The 14,256-nt window shown below is 32.9% G+C and overlaps 2 protein-coding genes across 2 annotated transcripts; one reads left to right on the top strand and one right to left on the bottom strand.

The window, feature by feature from the left end:
• The first annotated feature begins 1,198 nt into the window (after window positions 1-1,198).
• On the top strand, window positions 1,199-2,507 carry LOC105183105 (intraflagellar transport protein 22 homolog). The gene is made up of 4 exons (XM_011140976.3): window positions 1,199-1,417; window positions 1,543-1,712; window positions 1,801-2,000; window positions 2,134-2,507. The coding sequence occupies exons 1-4, from the start codon at window positions 1,334-1,336 to the stop codon at window positions 2,295-2,297; spliced, it is 618 nt and encodes a 205-aa protein (XP_011139278.2). The 5' UTR covers window positions 1,199-1,333; the 3' UTR covers window positions 2,298-2,507.
• A 2,067-nt stretch (window positions 2,508-4,574) lies between these two features.
• Ppat-Dpck (Bifunctional Phosphopantetheine adenylyltransferase - Dephospho-CoA kinase) lies at window positions 4,575-7,361 on the bottom strand. The gene is made up of 5 exons (XM_011140977.3): window positions 6,450-7,361; window positions 5,966-6,309; window positions 5,587-5,841; window positions 5,317-5,499; window positions 4,575-5,092 (listed from the first exon to the last, which is right to left on the bottom strand). The coding sequence occupies exons 1-5, from the start codon at window positions 7,039-7,041 to the stop codon at window positions 4,886-4,888; spliced, it is 1,581 nt and encodes a 526-aa protein (XP_011139279.1). The 5' UTR covers window positions 7,042-7,361; the 3' UTR covers window positions 4,575-4,885.
• Between the last annotated feature and the right edge of the window lie 6,895 nt (window positions 7,362-14,256).

Here is a 14,256-nt window from a genome sequence, read left to right as displayed (position 1 = left end):
GATTATCTAAACTTTTACAAATTGAATAATTGCTGAAACACAAAAATTAAATAGTAAGGATGACGTATGAGTATATGTATGTATATATGTATTATATATGTATTATATATGTATATAATATATATGTACATGATTATTATATATGCTAATTGTAAATTATACTTCTGTAAAATTGATTCCATCTTTACACGTATGAAAAATTTTCAACAAATTGAAGAATAATTTTTGGTCAATTAAATCTTCAGTGATTACACATTTATAACAATTGATATATATATATATATATGTATATGTATGTATGGTGTGTGTGTGTGTGTGTGTGTACACACACACACGCACATACACATATACATGTGTGTGTATGTGTATAATTCAATTTATAAGAGAATATCTATTGATTCATGATTTATATGAATTCTCAATGACACTTTATATCGATGCTATATGGTATAAACTCGATTATAATAAAAGTTCTGCAATTAAATTTGATAAATAATTTTTCAAAATATTTCTTGATTCAAGCCATTGAATGGAGTAAGATTCATGAATATTTGTTAAACTTGGTCTCATCCATACGTATACCACCATTACTATGTCAATAATATGTCTAAAAAAATAATATTCAATATATTTTCGTTAGTATTATGAATATTCTAAAGGAATTATCACATATTTGCAACATGTACTCACTGATAAACATGTTTTCTCCATCACTACAAAAAAGTGTACTTCATAATATAGCAATATATCTACATAGTAGCAACAAACAAATTGAATTTCTCATAGAACTACAAAGGCATATATTATAATTATAACGAATTTATATTGATGCATTGTATGTTTTTCGCTATAATAATGTTACTCTGACAGCAAAAAATAATTCATTATGTTGTTATTAAAAATAGACAGATACTGCAATGTATGTGTAAGAATACTAATGTAATGAATAAAATCATGATTTTACTGAGTGGGCAGTTTTATATGCTATAAAGAACTGTGTTGACCAACTGTGCGTCCTGTAGTAAAACAAATTAAGCTGCAACAACAAATCAAAGATATTTTACTATATTTTACTTCTTATTCCCTAATGAGAAACTCATGAAATACTCATGAATCTTAAAATTATATACAAGGGTAAGACACACATTTTATATATACATATGTATGTATAATTTGTGTAATCGATATGACATCAAGCGCTGGTTCAGCGAATCATGTGTATACGTTTGATTCTTTTATAAAATCGATTGTATCATATACACAGGTGACAATCACTATAGCAACAATTGCCAAACAGTAATGCGCTCCGTATTGTTGTGTATACTCATGTTAGATGCGATGGTACTCTTGCGATGATCATTGTAACCATTATCAAATAATGCACGCGTTGAAATTAGTAATGATAGGACCAGCTGGGGTAAGATAATTCTCGCTTTTCTGCGTAAATGTTTCAAACGAACATTTTAAAGCGTTTTAACACAAAATGTTTTATTATCGAGTAATGTGAAAGCAGAAACAATTATCGAGCGTGTGTCCATTTAGAGTGGGAAAACCACGATAGCGAATTTTTTGGCTGATGCCACGGAAATCCCATACGATTATTATCCTACTGAAGGAGTCCGGATACTTGAGTTTGAAGCAAACAATATTGAAGTAAACAACGAACTCATCTTGAGGGACATTGAACTGTGGGACTGTAGCGGAGATTATAAGTAGAGAACACACGACGTTTATTCGCAAGATTGGAATCTTCGAATATGAACGACAAAAAAACGGAATATTTTGGTGAACATTTTGCAGATTCAAAAATTGTTGGTCGGCTATGCGCAAAGGTGTACACGGCGTAATACTCGTATATAGCGCGCAAATGCAAGATTCCTCGAAGGAGTTGAAGGAATTTTACGATTACTTCGTTGCTGGTTCGAAATTGGGTCCGAATAGTTGCGTAATACTTTACTTTGATCCCGATAACGTTACACCAAGTACGTCGAAGATAATTTGTAAGTATTCAAGTATCGACAATGTCAAAGAATCATACTTCAATAGTTAATGAAACTTTATTAAAATATGAGATAGATGAAAATGCTTTTTATCTAATTAATTAACTTTTAAACTTTCATCTGATGATTAAAGCATCTAGCTTCTTAAGCGTCTCTCATGTCAAGTGTAACGTGGATGATGGTGGTGATAAATTGAAGACTGATTTTCGCTTGTTCTTAAGCGCCTTGATGACAAAAATGCAAGAGGACAAGGAAGAGAAACTGATATTGAGCGATAACATATTATTTGCTAAATAATATATTAAAGGAGCGAAAGGAAAATATTCAGATTATTTTACAGATTACAAATATCACAACCGATTATAATCGATTACAAGTATCATTTTGTGAATATTTTTTCATTTGAGCGTATTTTATAAGAATTTTTAGGGTGTATTTTTTCACTTCTGACGCCATCAATCAGAAATTGCGCACCCAGTAACCAGAATATATTTTAATATATTTTTATCACTTCCCATTTCTATATATACATATATTTTATATATTTTTTTTTATATGTCCTAGTAAATATCTTCAACGTGTTCTGTGTCAGATTAATTTTTATGTGACTTGCTCGCGCCACATCGGTAACCTATAGACATATTATAAGCCACATTTTGTCAAGTAACCAGGATTAGGTAAGTTAATTTTTCTTTAAATTAAGTTAATTTCAAAATTAATGACCCATAAATTAACCAAATTTCAAAATTACTTAAACAACTAATTCGATTAAAAGTTAAATTAAAAAGTTAAATTAACTTATTAAAGTTAAAAGTTAATTATGCTAAGCTATATACAGGGTGATCCGAAATTCCCGCATTCGGAATACAGGATATCATATGCTAAAATAAACAACTTTTTCCTTTAGCAAAATTACATCCAACAAGTAGTTTTTGCAGGAGAACGTGTTAAAGTTAATAAATAAGCGCTCTTGTCTATGTAGTGCTCAGGACCGGCGCGCGCGCCTCATTTACGTGTACCTAGTCAGTGACTAGTATAGATAAGTAATATCTTTTAAGACGCTCATACGGCTATGTTCTAATTAGTTTACATCTTAAAACTGTACTTAAGACAATCTTAAATAATAAGAATTAACTATAAACAATACCGGGATTTGAGTTTCTTCCGTATTGTATTGCTCAAATAATGAAAAGTTAATAAAATAAGTACTGCCTTTATTTCTTACGCAATAAATAAATAAAAAATTGTTTGATTGCACAATATCATCTGAAAATAAAAACAAATGTAAATAATAATACGCTCTGCGAGTTGTGAAATCCCGGTATTGTTTATAGTTAATTCTTATTATTTAAGATTGTCTTAAGTACAGTCTTAAGATATAAACTAATCATAACAGAGCCGTATGAGCATCTTGAAAGACTATTTATGAATACTAGTCACTGACTAGGTACACGCGAATGAGCCGCACGCGCCGCCCCTGAGCGCTACATAGACAAGAGCGCCTATTCGTTAACTTTAACACGCTCTTCTGCAAAAACTACTTGTCGGACGCAATTTTGCTAAAGGACAAAGTTGTTCGTTTTAGTATAAAATATGTCCTATATTCCGAATACGGGAATTTCGGATCACCCTGTATATATTTTACCTTTTAATTGTATATTAAATTGTACATTAAATTTAGAGGAAGCAATAAAAAGATAGATTATATAAGAGAGGTAATGTATATTTTTTCTTTATTAATAATATATATTATTTAAAAAGTACAATAATATATTGCAGTAGTAATAGTTATAAATTGGAATGTTTAAAAACAAAACGTTCAATTAAGGCCAATTAAAAACTTTTGAAAGAAAAATGCTTGTGTGCAGGTAGAGCAAACCAAATTGAACAGGAAAATATTGCACCATTTTACAAATTATAAAATACTTATTAAAGAATTAATTGAACAATGTTAGCGAATAAGTACGCAGAAGCGAGAGAACGCTCTATAGACAAGAGCTCACTCAAAATGACTTGAATTTGACGATTTGTTGGCAACAGCAGGTGATGCATAATATTAACTGCACAATTCCAATATCTATTATCATGAACTATCCACCTTTGTCAGGAAATCATCAACAAATTTGAGTCATTTTAAATTTGTAGAGATTTAATATTTGTAGAGATCTTCCCACATCATGCGCATACGTTCGCTAATACTGTTTAATTAATTCCTTAATAACTATTGTGAACCACGACTCTAATGCTGATAAATTATTTTAATCTGTGATTTAAAAGGGGTTAATAAGTTAATGTTAATGTATTTAAAAATAATTATCTCAAATTAAAGTTAACAAGTTTAAAATGAACTAAATTAAATTAAAAATTATTAACTTTTTAACTTTACTTTTAGCTAGTTAATTGGTTATTGTCCAACCTTGTAAATAACATGTCATTCATAATAATTAATTTCACAATAAGTAATGTACAATTAACTTTACGTTATAATTATAAAGCAACTTTATGTTACAATTATAAAAAATACTTCACAATTGTTTCATTTTAGAATAAAAATATCAAGTAGCTTGAAAAGAAAATTTTAATGTAAAAAAATTTACTATTAGTAATCTACACAGCATGAAACGTGTTAAACAGCAGTAAATACATTATTTATGTTGATAATTCTTATATACAAAACTTTATCACAGAGTAATAATTGAACATCATTTTCATATAAAGCTGAAATTTTGCACATTAGAAGTAAGAAAGCTACTTTTCAAAAACAATTTGTTAGTTGTCATAGTTATATAAGAAAGTAATTCTACTCTATATAAATACAATATTATTTGCATTTATTTATATATCTATTATTAAAAAATAATGTGAATCTCCTATCTATATAGAATTTATTCGTTTCGCGATTCTTTGAATAATATAGTTGTCAGTTCCTTCCATGCTCTTTCCACTTGCTTTTGTGTAATGTCATGACTCCACGAAGTACATATGACAACATTCGCTTCTCTAACTTGCTCTGTATTACTTGGTTGTATTTGAATTCGCGATTTCGCTGCTTCTTCAGATAATCTATTTCTATCCATTATCCGTTTTATAGCCTATAATATAAATATAACCTATATATAAATACATTTAATGATAATAAAATAAAACAAATTGATATTATGTGAATATTGTTCAATGTAAGAAATCTTCATTATTAACGTTATTATATTCAATATTTTATGTAAAAATATAGGTGGAAAGGCATAGTTTATGACTGTAAAATACATAAATGAATGTCTATTGTTGAATAGAAGCACTAACATAATTATCTAGTTACCTCTTTTTGTGGAATTATACAAGTCCAAATCTCATGACAAACATTCTGCCATTTGGCTTGAATTAAAACTGCTGCTTCCATTACAACGATATCATGACCTTTAGAATGAAGAGTAGTTATCTCCTTTTTAGCTTCATGCAGAATCAAAGGCCAGATCAGTTTATTTAGTTTTTCTAATTGTGCCTATCAAATGCACATATGATACAAACACATATATAATCTATTATATCAAATAATGATCTTTGGACAATTATGGACATATATACATACCTTATCATTAAACACTATATTGCTAAGTGCCTTTCTATCAATATATCCATCTGAATTGAGAATAGAAGAACCAAAATATTCTACTATTTTATCAAAACATACTTTTCCAGGTAAATATAAATCGTGAGCTAACTTATCACAGTTTACAAGACTAGCACCAAGTTTTTGCAATTTCTCAGCAACTGAAGATTTTCCACTTGCGATACCACCCGTTAAGCCAATAATATATGGCTTCAGAGGCTTATCATTCAGTCTCTAATAAACCAAACAGATTATTAATCTTCTAATGTTTAGATGAAAGTTGTATAAAAAGTCTTAGATTTCAAAAAATATTAATTGGATTTTATAACATATTATAAATATAGGAAGAATGATTTACAGGAGGATGAAGTCTTGTGCCGAGTAATCGTATCCTATGATTGCTTGAGCTGATTTTGGCCTCCTCATGTTCATCATAATGTTCATCATTTGCTAATTTTACTGTATGAATATCTAATTTACTTAAATTCTTTTGCAAACGCAATTCATTAACTTTATCACCACCACGTTTTGTCTCCTGACTCACAACTATCATTTCAAGTGTTGAGTCCTCTTTGGTAGGCCCATACATGTCATCGATAGAAACAACATTGTATGTTATTGAAGAATCTATATCCTCTAAAAATTCCTTAACTTGGTTTATTCTGTATGTACATGGTTCTATAAGTTCCCATAGTATTTTATCTGAAAACATTTTTTTTTACTATATTATTAAATCACTTTATAATAATATATCATATCTCATCTTTGTGAATTTATTAGAATTATTGTTATTATATGCTTAAATTGAATAAGACTGAGTAATATAAACAATATAATCGTACTAGAAATCATGTTTGTATCAGTTACACCAACAGTAAGCTTCTCTGTGCAACGTAGAACAGCTTCACTTAATAATATCTTATGACCATTGTGTAATCGATCAAATGTGCCACCCAGTACTACATTCCTATAAGTCTTTGCATTCTGAACAGGACATTCTTCATGTTTATGGTCAATCTGATCTTGATTATCATTACAAGTAACAAAACTGTAGTCTATTGAAGTATTTACTAAACAGTCTTGTATGAATGTGTCAGCTTCTTTTTTACTATATGTTCGATCAAAAATAACTATTTCTACAGGTTTTTTTGTGTTTATGACAGATCTGTCAGGATACTTGGTGATAGTGAGTAAAACACGAACATCAAGCCTAGAAGCAATCGTGGAAGTATTCACGTAAATGTCCACGATATTCTGGGAACACTGCAAACTACTTCGCTGTGATGTCCTATTATTGTATTTTCCTGAGGCGAAGATATTTTTTTCCGGAAGATATTGTATGTATAATGTCTTTAAAACATGTTTGTTGATTACAGGCAGAAGCATTTTCACTTTTGCAGGATTTGTTAAAATTAGTAAACCAGTGTTTGCCATGTCACCGCAATTTAAAAATATATGTCTAGTTTTTACAATACACTTTCTTATTATTTTTTCAGTAAATTTTTAAAAAATTCGCGTTATTTACTACAGAGATCGTTAGAGTCTATAGGTTATAAATAATTCAAATTATTATTTTCAGAGTTTCTACGCGCTTTCCATTTCTCTTAGAAATTACTCAATATTGTAAATAAATTTATTTGAATTAATAAAGTAACAAAGTATAAATCGTAATTGATAAACAAATATAACCACTGCCGTGACGCAGCATCATGTAGTACCTGCTAGTAGCACAGAGAAACCTGAGAGCGGCCACGGCCGCGTTTTGCTTGAGGCGTTTTTTCGCGACTGTTTGATACCGCCCTCTGCATCCATTTTTAGCCGGGAACTATTTGCTGCATCCATTTTCTGGCGCGCCGGTAAAGTCTCCACTTGGTGCGAGTCCGTGCTACGTCCACTTTCAGTCGCACGGCAGCGATGGAAAATCGGTGACGGGTTTGCCAGCGAATTTCCCCCACCACTTACGCACTCACAGCCGACTCGGTCTATCTGTGTCGGCCACGCGCTCGGCAATCGTCGGCGCGCCGAGCGAGAGAGAGAATATCATTCCCTCTTTCTCGCTCTCGTATTCGCTCGGCGACACGAGCGAGAATATCTTTCCCTCTTTCTCGCTCTCGTTCTCGCTCAGCGACGCGAATTAGGCTGATTCTTTCTCGGCTTTAATCTGAGTCGCGGGCGCGACTATGACGATACTGAGTTTTTCCTATTCGGCGCGCCGAAATTATTATGAATATTATTTTATTATTAATAATTTTATTGTTTATAATAATAATATTAATAATGTTCCGCGCCGAGAAAATGAAATATATTTCATTAATTGTTTTACTGAGGCGGACAGGTTCATAGATTTGATTGTTGTTGGGAATTGTTTAATAATATTTGAAGAATAATTTTAAGTTGTACAAAGATGTAGAATAAAATATTATAAAAGTATTATACAAAATTAAGAAGGTACGAAATGAAACCTTCTTGCTTTCATTACAATATATCCTCTGAATTAACAAATACTCTTCAAACAGTATTAAACAATCCTCAAAAACAATTACATCCGTGAAATCTTCTGTTTGTGCGAAAAAACTTCATAAAATACGTCTGTTTCGCCGTGCTGAATGAGAAAATCCTCAGAACAATGTTCCCAGATAGCACACGGACGTCCACTGGACGTCCGTTATATGTCCATTTTTTTTACAAAAGACGTCCATCGGACATGACGTCCGATGGACGTACATCGGACGTCCTACAGGTTCGATGTTCAAATAAGGACATCCTTGTTACGTCCAATTTATGTCTACGGACATAAATCGGACATACGGACAAAAATTGAACGTGAAACGTACATCCATTGGATGTCCGGTGTTATCTGGGCTATATTTAAAATGATGTACAGTGCATTAATAAATATGCAGTCTAGTAAAATGGTAATTTATTTGCCTATTATAATATCTTCGAATGTATTCACTTGTTTGCGAAACGGTTTTTTCCCATGTATTTTCGATGCAGTGTCGAACAGCACAACTGTTAATCCAATGAATCTGTTTAAGAGAAATAAGTGGACCATTCCAAATAAGTAGCAGTGCTCTGAGTTCAGTGTTCAGTGCACCACTCAATAAAAATATAATAATACTATGTTTGTATTTAAATGACACAAAGTTTAACGAATTGTTTGTGAAAAATCACCGTAAATAGATGAAAAACTAAAGTGTACAGTTATAGCATACAGTTTAGAAAACCCACTCTTTGCTAGCAACGTGGATAGAATCAAGTTGGAAAAAGAGTAAACATTCTTCTTGCGATGATACCAAAGTATGAAGCAAATGCATTATGCATGTAGTATTGCAGTGGTATTGTGCATGAATGCATGAAGAATGAAAAACTATTAATTATTAATAATTATTAGTAATTAAGTAAGTAATTAAGTAAGTAAGTGTTTAAAAACATGTACTGTGTCGTGTATATTAATGGTTTTAGTAAAAAAGAATATGTAAATCCACATTACTGCTCGATGGAAACCGCGAGAAGGTGGTGGTTTTTTCCATCAGGAGGAAATGATAAACAAATGTCGAATAAGTCACTTATGAAATGGAATTATTTGACATTGGTTTATATTTCCTAAGGAATGGTAGGATGTAAGGAAAGGAAGAAGCAAACATAAAGGGAATAGTAATGTCATGCAAGCGTCATGCAGACAAAACATACAAACAAAGAAAATGCGATATTAAAATACACAAAAGATATTACAGCTACTGTATTTACAGTTGCAATAATGCATGCATTTGCACAATGTTTTTATGAAAAGTCTTTCACACAGTGGAAAGCGAGATTTAATGCGTAAATCTGCCTTTCTCTGCCAACACCAAGTATCTGTGACATGTCATCTATTTTAGAATTTTACATTCAATCGTGTAAATACTATATAACACATGGTGTTATGTAGCATTTACATAAATGAGAGTGACATTCTAACATAGATGGTATGTAAATGATACTTGTGGTTTATTGTGTTAACTCGCACAAATGGGATGTGTAAATAATAACACCCAAAACTATACATAGAATGGGAGAACGAAATCTTCACAGACAAACTTTGGTGAATCTTTGGTATCAGGATATTTTAAAGGATTTGTCCAGGCGACGTTGTTCTGCGTCATTTATTCCCAGTTCAGTCTTCTAGTGCAACCTCACGCGAAGCAGCGCTCACGTTTTAACAGAATGCATCCTATACCCGGAAGTATCTCCCTAATACTATGTGCGATTTCTCAGTACAACTGTACGAGTCCCGAAAACAATATTTCTCAGTGATGCAAAATTACATTGATCTTTGCATTCAAAACCACGCTTCATAATGTACTATAAATGTTACCACTCGTGTTTAACTTCGCGTACAAGTATCACCACTCACGTTTTATATATTCGTTATATTAAATTTGAATTGATGAAAGACTGACAAGTGTGTGTATTACGGTGTAATACTTCCGCCATTGCAATTGTCAACTATGCATTTTTTTGAACGTCTATCTAAACCCTTTACTTTCGTAAAGGAAATAAAGAGTCTGGGATAGATGTTCAGTACATCGGAGCTATCTCATATCCAATAGACGTCATTTATTGGATTGAGAAGGAGCTCCGATGAGTTTTTTGTATAGTTGATAATTGCAATGGCGGATTTACTCCAAGTAAAACAAAGCGTATTTCATTATTAATGATATATTCATATAAAAATTATCGGATCTTCAAATATTATGTCTGATGGTGACAAACTCATGCAGAAGGAAGTACGATGAATGTTTACTTCCAAAGAAAAGCCTTGGCTACATTAAATGTAAGTATATTTTACAATAGTTATTCTTAATATAGAAGAATAATGTACTATTAACAGTTAATAATACATATTTGCAAATCTTCCTTACAGGTCGTTAACAATAAATGGGAGTAATCGGGATGAATCCATATTTCTTTATTAAAAAAATACACAGCGAAATGAAAGTTAAGCTTCGTTCTTATCTGAAACAGAGGGGTGATTACTCTCCAAAAAATGCCTTGGCCTTAAATTATCACATCTTTAAGTTGACAGTAAGTTATGACATTTATATTTGAGAATTCATTTATTTATTTATGTATTATCAACAATTAATAAAATGTATTATTCTCATATATTAGGAATCATTGAAAATGAGATGGTACGAACTCACACTGAAGATCCATGTGAAAAATGAAAGAAGAACGCAAAGATTTAATTTAAGTGGATTTTATATCATTAATACTGTCGACACGCTATATTCTATTATGTATTAAGAAATATGCAGAACATTTACAGTATGTTCCATGTTCTATAGTAGACAATAAAAATGGCGGTGTAATATATGTCAGCCTTCTTTCCAATTCAAACTAAGTATAATATGATATATGAAATCCAAATGCGAGTGGTGAATTCAAACACGAGTGATAACATTTATAGTACATTATGAAGCGTGGTTTTGAATGCAAAGATCAATGTAATTTTGCATCACTGAGAAATATTGTTTTCGGGACTCGTACAGTTGTACTGAGAAATCGCACATAGTATTAGGGAGATACTTCCGGGTATAGGATGCATTCTGTTAAAACGTGAGCGCTGCTTCGCGTGAGGTTGCACTAGAAGACTGAACTGGGAATAAATGACGCAGAACAACGTCGCCTGGACAAATCCTTTAAAATATCCTGATACCAAAGATTCACCAAAGTTTGTCTGTGAAGATTTCGTTCTCCCATTCTATGTATAGTTTTGGGTGTTATTATTTACACATCCCATTTGTGCGAGTTAACACAATAAACCACAAGTATCATTTACATACCATCTATGTTAGAATGTCACTCTCATTTATGTAAATGCTACATAACACCATGTGTTATATAGTATTTACACGATTGAATGTAAAATTCTAAAATAGATGACATGTCACAGATACTTGGTGTTGGCAGAGAAAGGCAGATTTACGCATTAAATCTCGCTTTCCACTGTGTGAAAGACTTTTCATAAAAACATTGTGCAAATGCATGCATTATTGCAACTGTAAATACAGTAGCTGTAATATCTTTTGTGTATTTTAATATCGCATTTTCTTTGTTTGTATGTTTTGTCTGCATGACGCTTGCATGACATTACTATTCCCTTTATGTTTGCTTCTTCCTTTCCTTACATCCTACCATTCCTTAGGAAATATAAACCAATGTCAAATAATTCCATTTCATAAGTGACTTATTCGACATTTGTTTATCATTTCCTCCTGATGGAAAAAACCACCACCTTCTCGCGGTTTCCATCGAGCAGTAATGTGGATTTACATATTCTTTTTTACTAAAACCATTAATATACACGACACAGTACATGTTTTTAAACACTTACTTACTTAATTACTTACTTAATTACTAATAATTATTAATAATTAATAGTTTTTCATTCTTCATGCATTCATGCACAATACCACTGCAATACTACATGCATAATGCATTTGCTTCATACTTTGGTATCATCGCAAGAAGAATGTTTACTCTTTTTCCAACTTGATTCTATCCACGTTGCTAGCAAAGAGTGGGTTTTCTAAACTGTATGCTATAACTGTACACTTTAGTTTTTCATCTATTTACGGTGATTTTTCACAAACAATTCGTTAAACTTTGTGTCATTTAAATACAAACATAGTATTATTATATTTTTATTGAGTGGTGCACTGAACACTGAACTCAGAGCACTGCTACTTATTTGGAATGGTCCACTTATTTCTCTTAAACAGATTCATTGGATTAACAGTTGTGCTGTTCGACACTGCATCGAAAATACATGGGAAAAAACCGTTTCGCAAACAAGTGAATACATTCGAAGATATTATAATAGGCAAATAAATTACCATTTTACTAGACTGCATATTTATTAATGCACTGTACATCATTTTAAATATAGCCCAGATAACACCGGACATCCAATGGATGTACGTTTCACGTTCAATTTTTGTCCGTATGTCCGATTTATGTCCGTAGACATAAATTGGACGTAACAAGGATGTCCTTATTTGAACATCGAACCTGTAGGACGTCCGATGTACGTCCATCGGACGTCATGTCCGATGGACGTCTTTTGTAAAAAAAATGGACATATAACGGACGTCCAGTGGACGTCCGTGTGCTATCTGGGAACATTGTTCTGAGGATTTTCTCATTCAGCACGGCGAAACAGACGTATTTTATGAAGTTTTTTCGCACAAACAGAAGATTTCACGGATGTAATTGTTTTTGAGGATTGTTTAATACTGTTTGAAGAGTATTTGTTAATTCAGAGGATATATTGTAATGAAAGCAAGAAGGTTTCATTTCGTACCTTCTTAATTTTGTATAATACTTTTATAATATTTTATTCTACATCTTTGTACAACTTAAAATTATTCTTCAAATATTATTAAACAATTCCCAACAACAATCAAATCTATGAACCTGTCCGCCTCAGTAAAACAATTAATGAAATATATTTCATTTTCTCGGCGCGGAACATTATTAATATTATTATTATAAACAATAAAATTATTAATAATAAAATAATATTCATAATAATTTCGGCGCGCCGAATAGGAAAAACTCAGTATCGTCATAGTCGCGCCCGCGACTCAGATTAAAGCCGAGAAAGAATCAGCCTAATTCGCGTCGCTGAGCGAGAACGAGAGCGAGAAAGAGGGAAAGATATTCTCGCTCGTGTCGCCGAGCGAATACGAGAGCGAGAAAGAGGGAATGATATTCTCTCTCTCGCTCGGCGCGCCGACGATTGCCGAGCGCGTGGCCGACACAGATAGACCGAGTCGGCTGTGAGTGCGTAAGTGGTGGGGGAAATTCGCTGGCAAACCCGTCACCGATTTTCCATCGCTGCCGTGCGACTGAAAGTGGACGTAGCACGGACTCGCACCAAGTGGAGACTTTACCGGCGCGCCAGAAAATGGATGCAGCAAATAGTTCCCGGCTAAAAATGGATGCAGAGGGCGGTATCAAACAGTCGCGAAAAAACGCCTCAAGCAAAACGCGGCTGTGGCCGCTCTCAGGTTTCTCTGGTTCTATAGTTCAGAGCTTGGCAAAATGTACACGCGACGGCCGATTTTCGACTATCTCCGCCCACCGCTATTCCCTTTACCTCGCCGCTCCGCGCGCTGCCCTCAAGCCGCTCAAGCCTCAGGAGCGTGTTTCCAATAGTTTTCATATCACCCATGAGGTACTATTGTTGACGCGTTTTTCTTTAAGTGATATCCCCAGTAGGCCTCTTCATTTTTCAAAAATGAAGTTTATAAAAAATGAGAAGTGTTCTTTAAGCGACGATTCCTTACCTCGTCTTATGCGGCTCGCTACATACAATATCCAAATTGACGTTTCCACTCTTACCAATAAAAGACGCCGAAAATCGAATTGAATATTCTTCATTTAACATATTTTATTTCGCTTCTGTTCAATTAGTTACGGGTTGTTACAGTCATCAGTGGATTAGGCTTACTGGGAATACCACTTAAAAAAAAACGCGTCAACAATAGTACTTTATAGGTGACGTGGAAAACTATTGGAAACACGCTCCTGAGACTCGAGCGACTTATAGGCAGCGCGCGGAGCGGCTAGGTAAAGGGAATAGCGGTGGGCGGAGATAGT

Source organism: Harpegnathos saltator, unplaced genomic scaffold, assembly GCF_003227715.2.
Source record: "Harpegnathos saltator strain DR-91 unplaced genomic scaffold, Hsal_v8.6 scaffold806, whole genome shotgun sequence".
NCBI lineage: Eukaryota > Metazoa > Arthropoda > Insecta > Hymenoptera > Formicidae > Harpegnathos > Harpegnathos saltator.
The sequence above is the reverse complement of the archived record's forward strand: the minus strand, read 5'-3'. Positions and strand labels throughout refer to the sequence as shown.

Bases quoted from the DNA above. Each gene is read 5' to 3' on its own strand.
- LOC105183105 (XM_011140976.3), top strand. From the start codon at position 1,334: ATGCGATGGTACTCTTGCGATGATCATTGTAACCATTATCAAATAATG. The intron at 1,418-1,542 runs GTAAGATAATTC...GTGTCCATTTAG, and splicing joins TAATGATAGGACCAGCTGGG to AGTGGGAAAACCACGATAGC. The intron at 2,001-2,133 runs GTAAGTATTCAA...TGATGATTAAAG, and splicing joins AAGTACGTCGAAGATAATTT to CATCTAGCTTCTTAAGCGTC.
- Ppat-Dpck (XM_011140977.3), bottom strand. From the start codon at position 7,041: ATGGCAAACACTGGTTTACTAATTTTAACAAATCCTGCAAAAGTGAAA. The intron at 6,310-6,449 runs GTACGATTATAT...AAATGTTTTCAG, and splicing joins TGATACAAACATGATTTCTA to ATAAAATACTATGGGAACTT. The intron at 5,842-5,965 runs GTAAATCATTCT...TTGGTTTATTAG, and splicing joins GCACAAGACTTCATCCTCCT to AGACTGAATGATAAGCCTCT.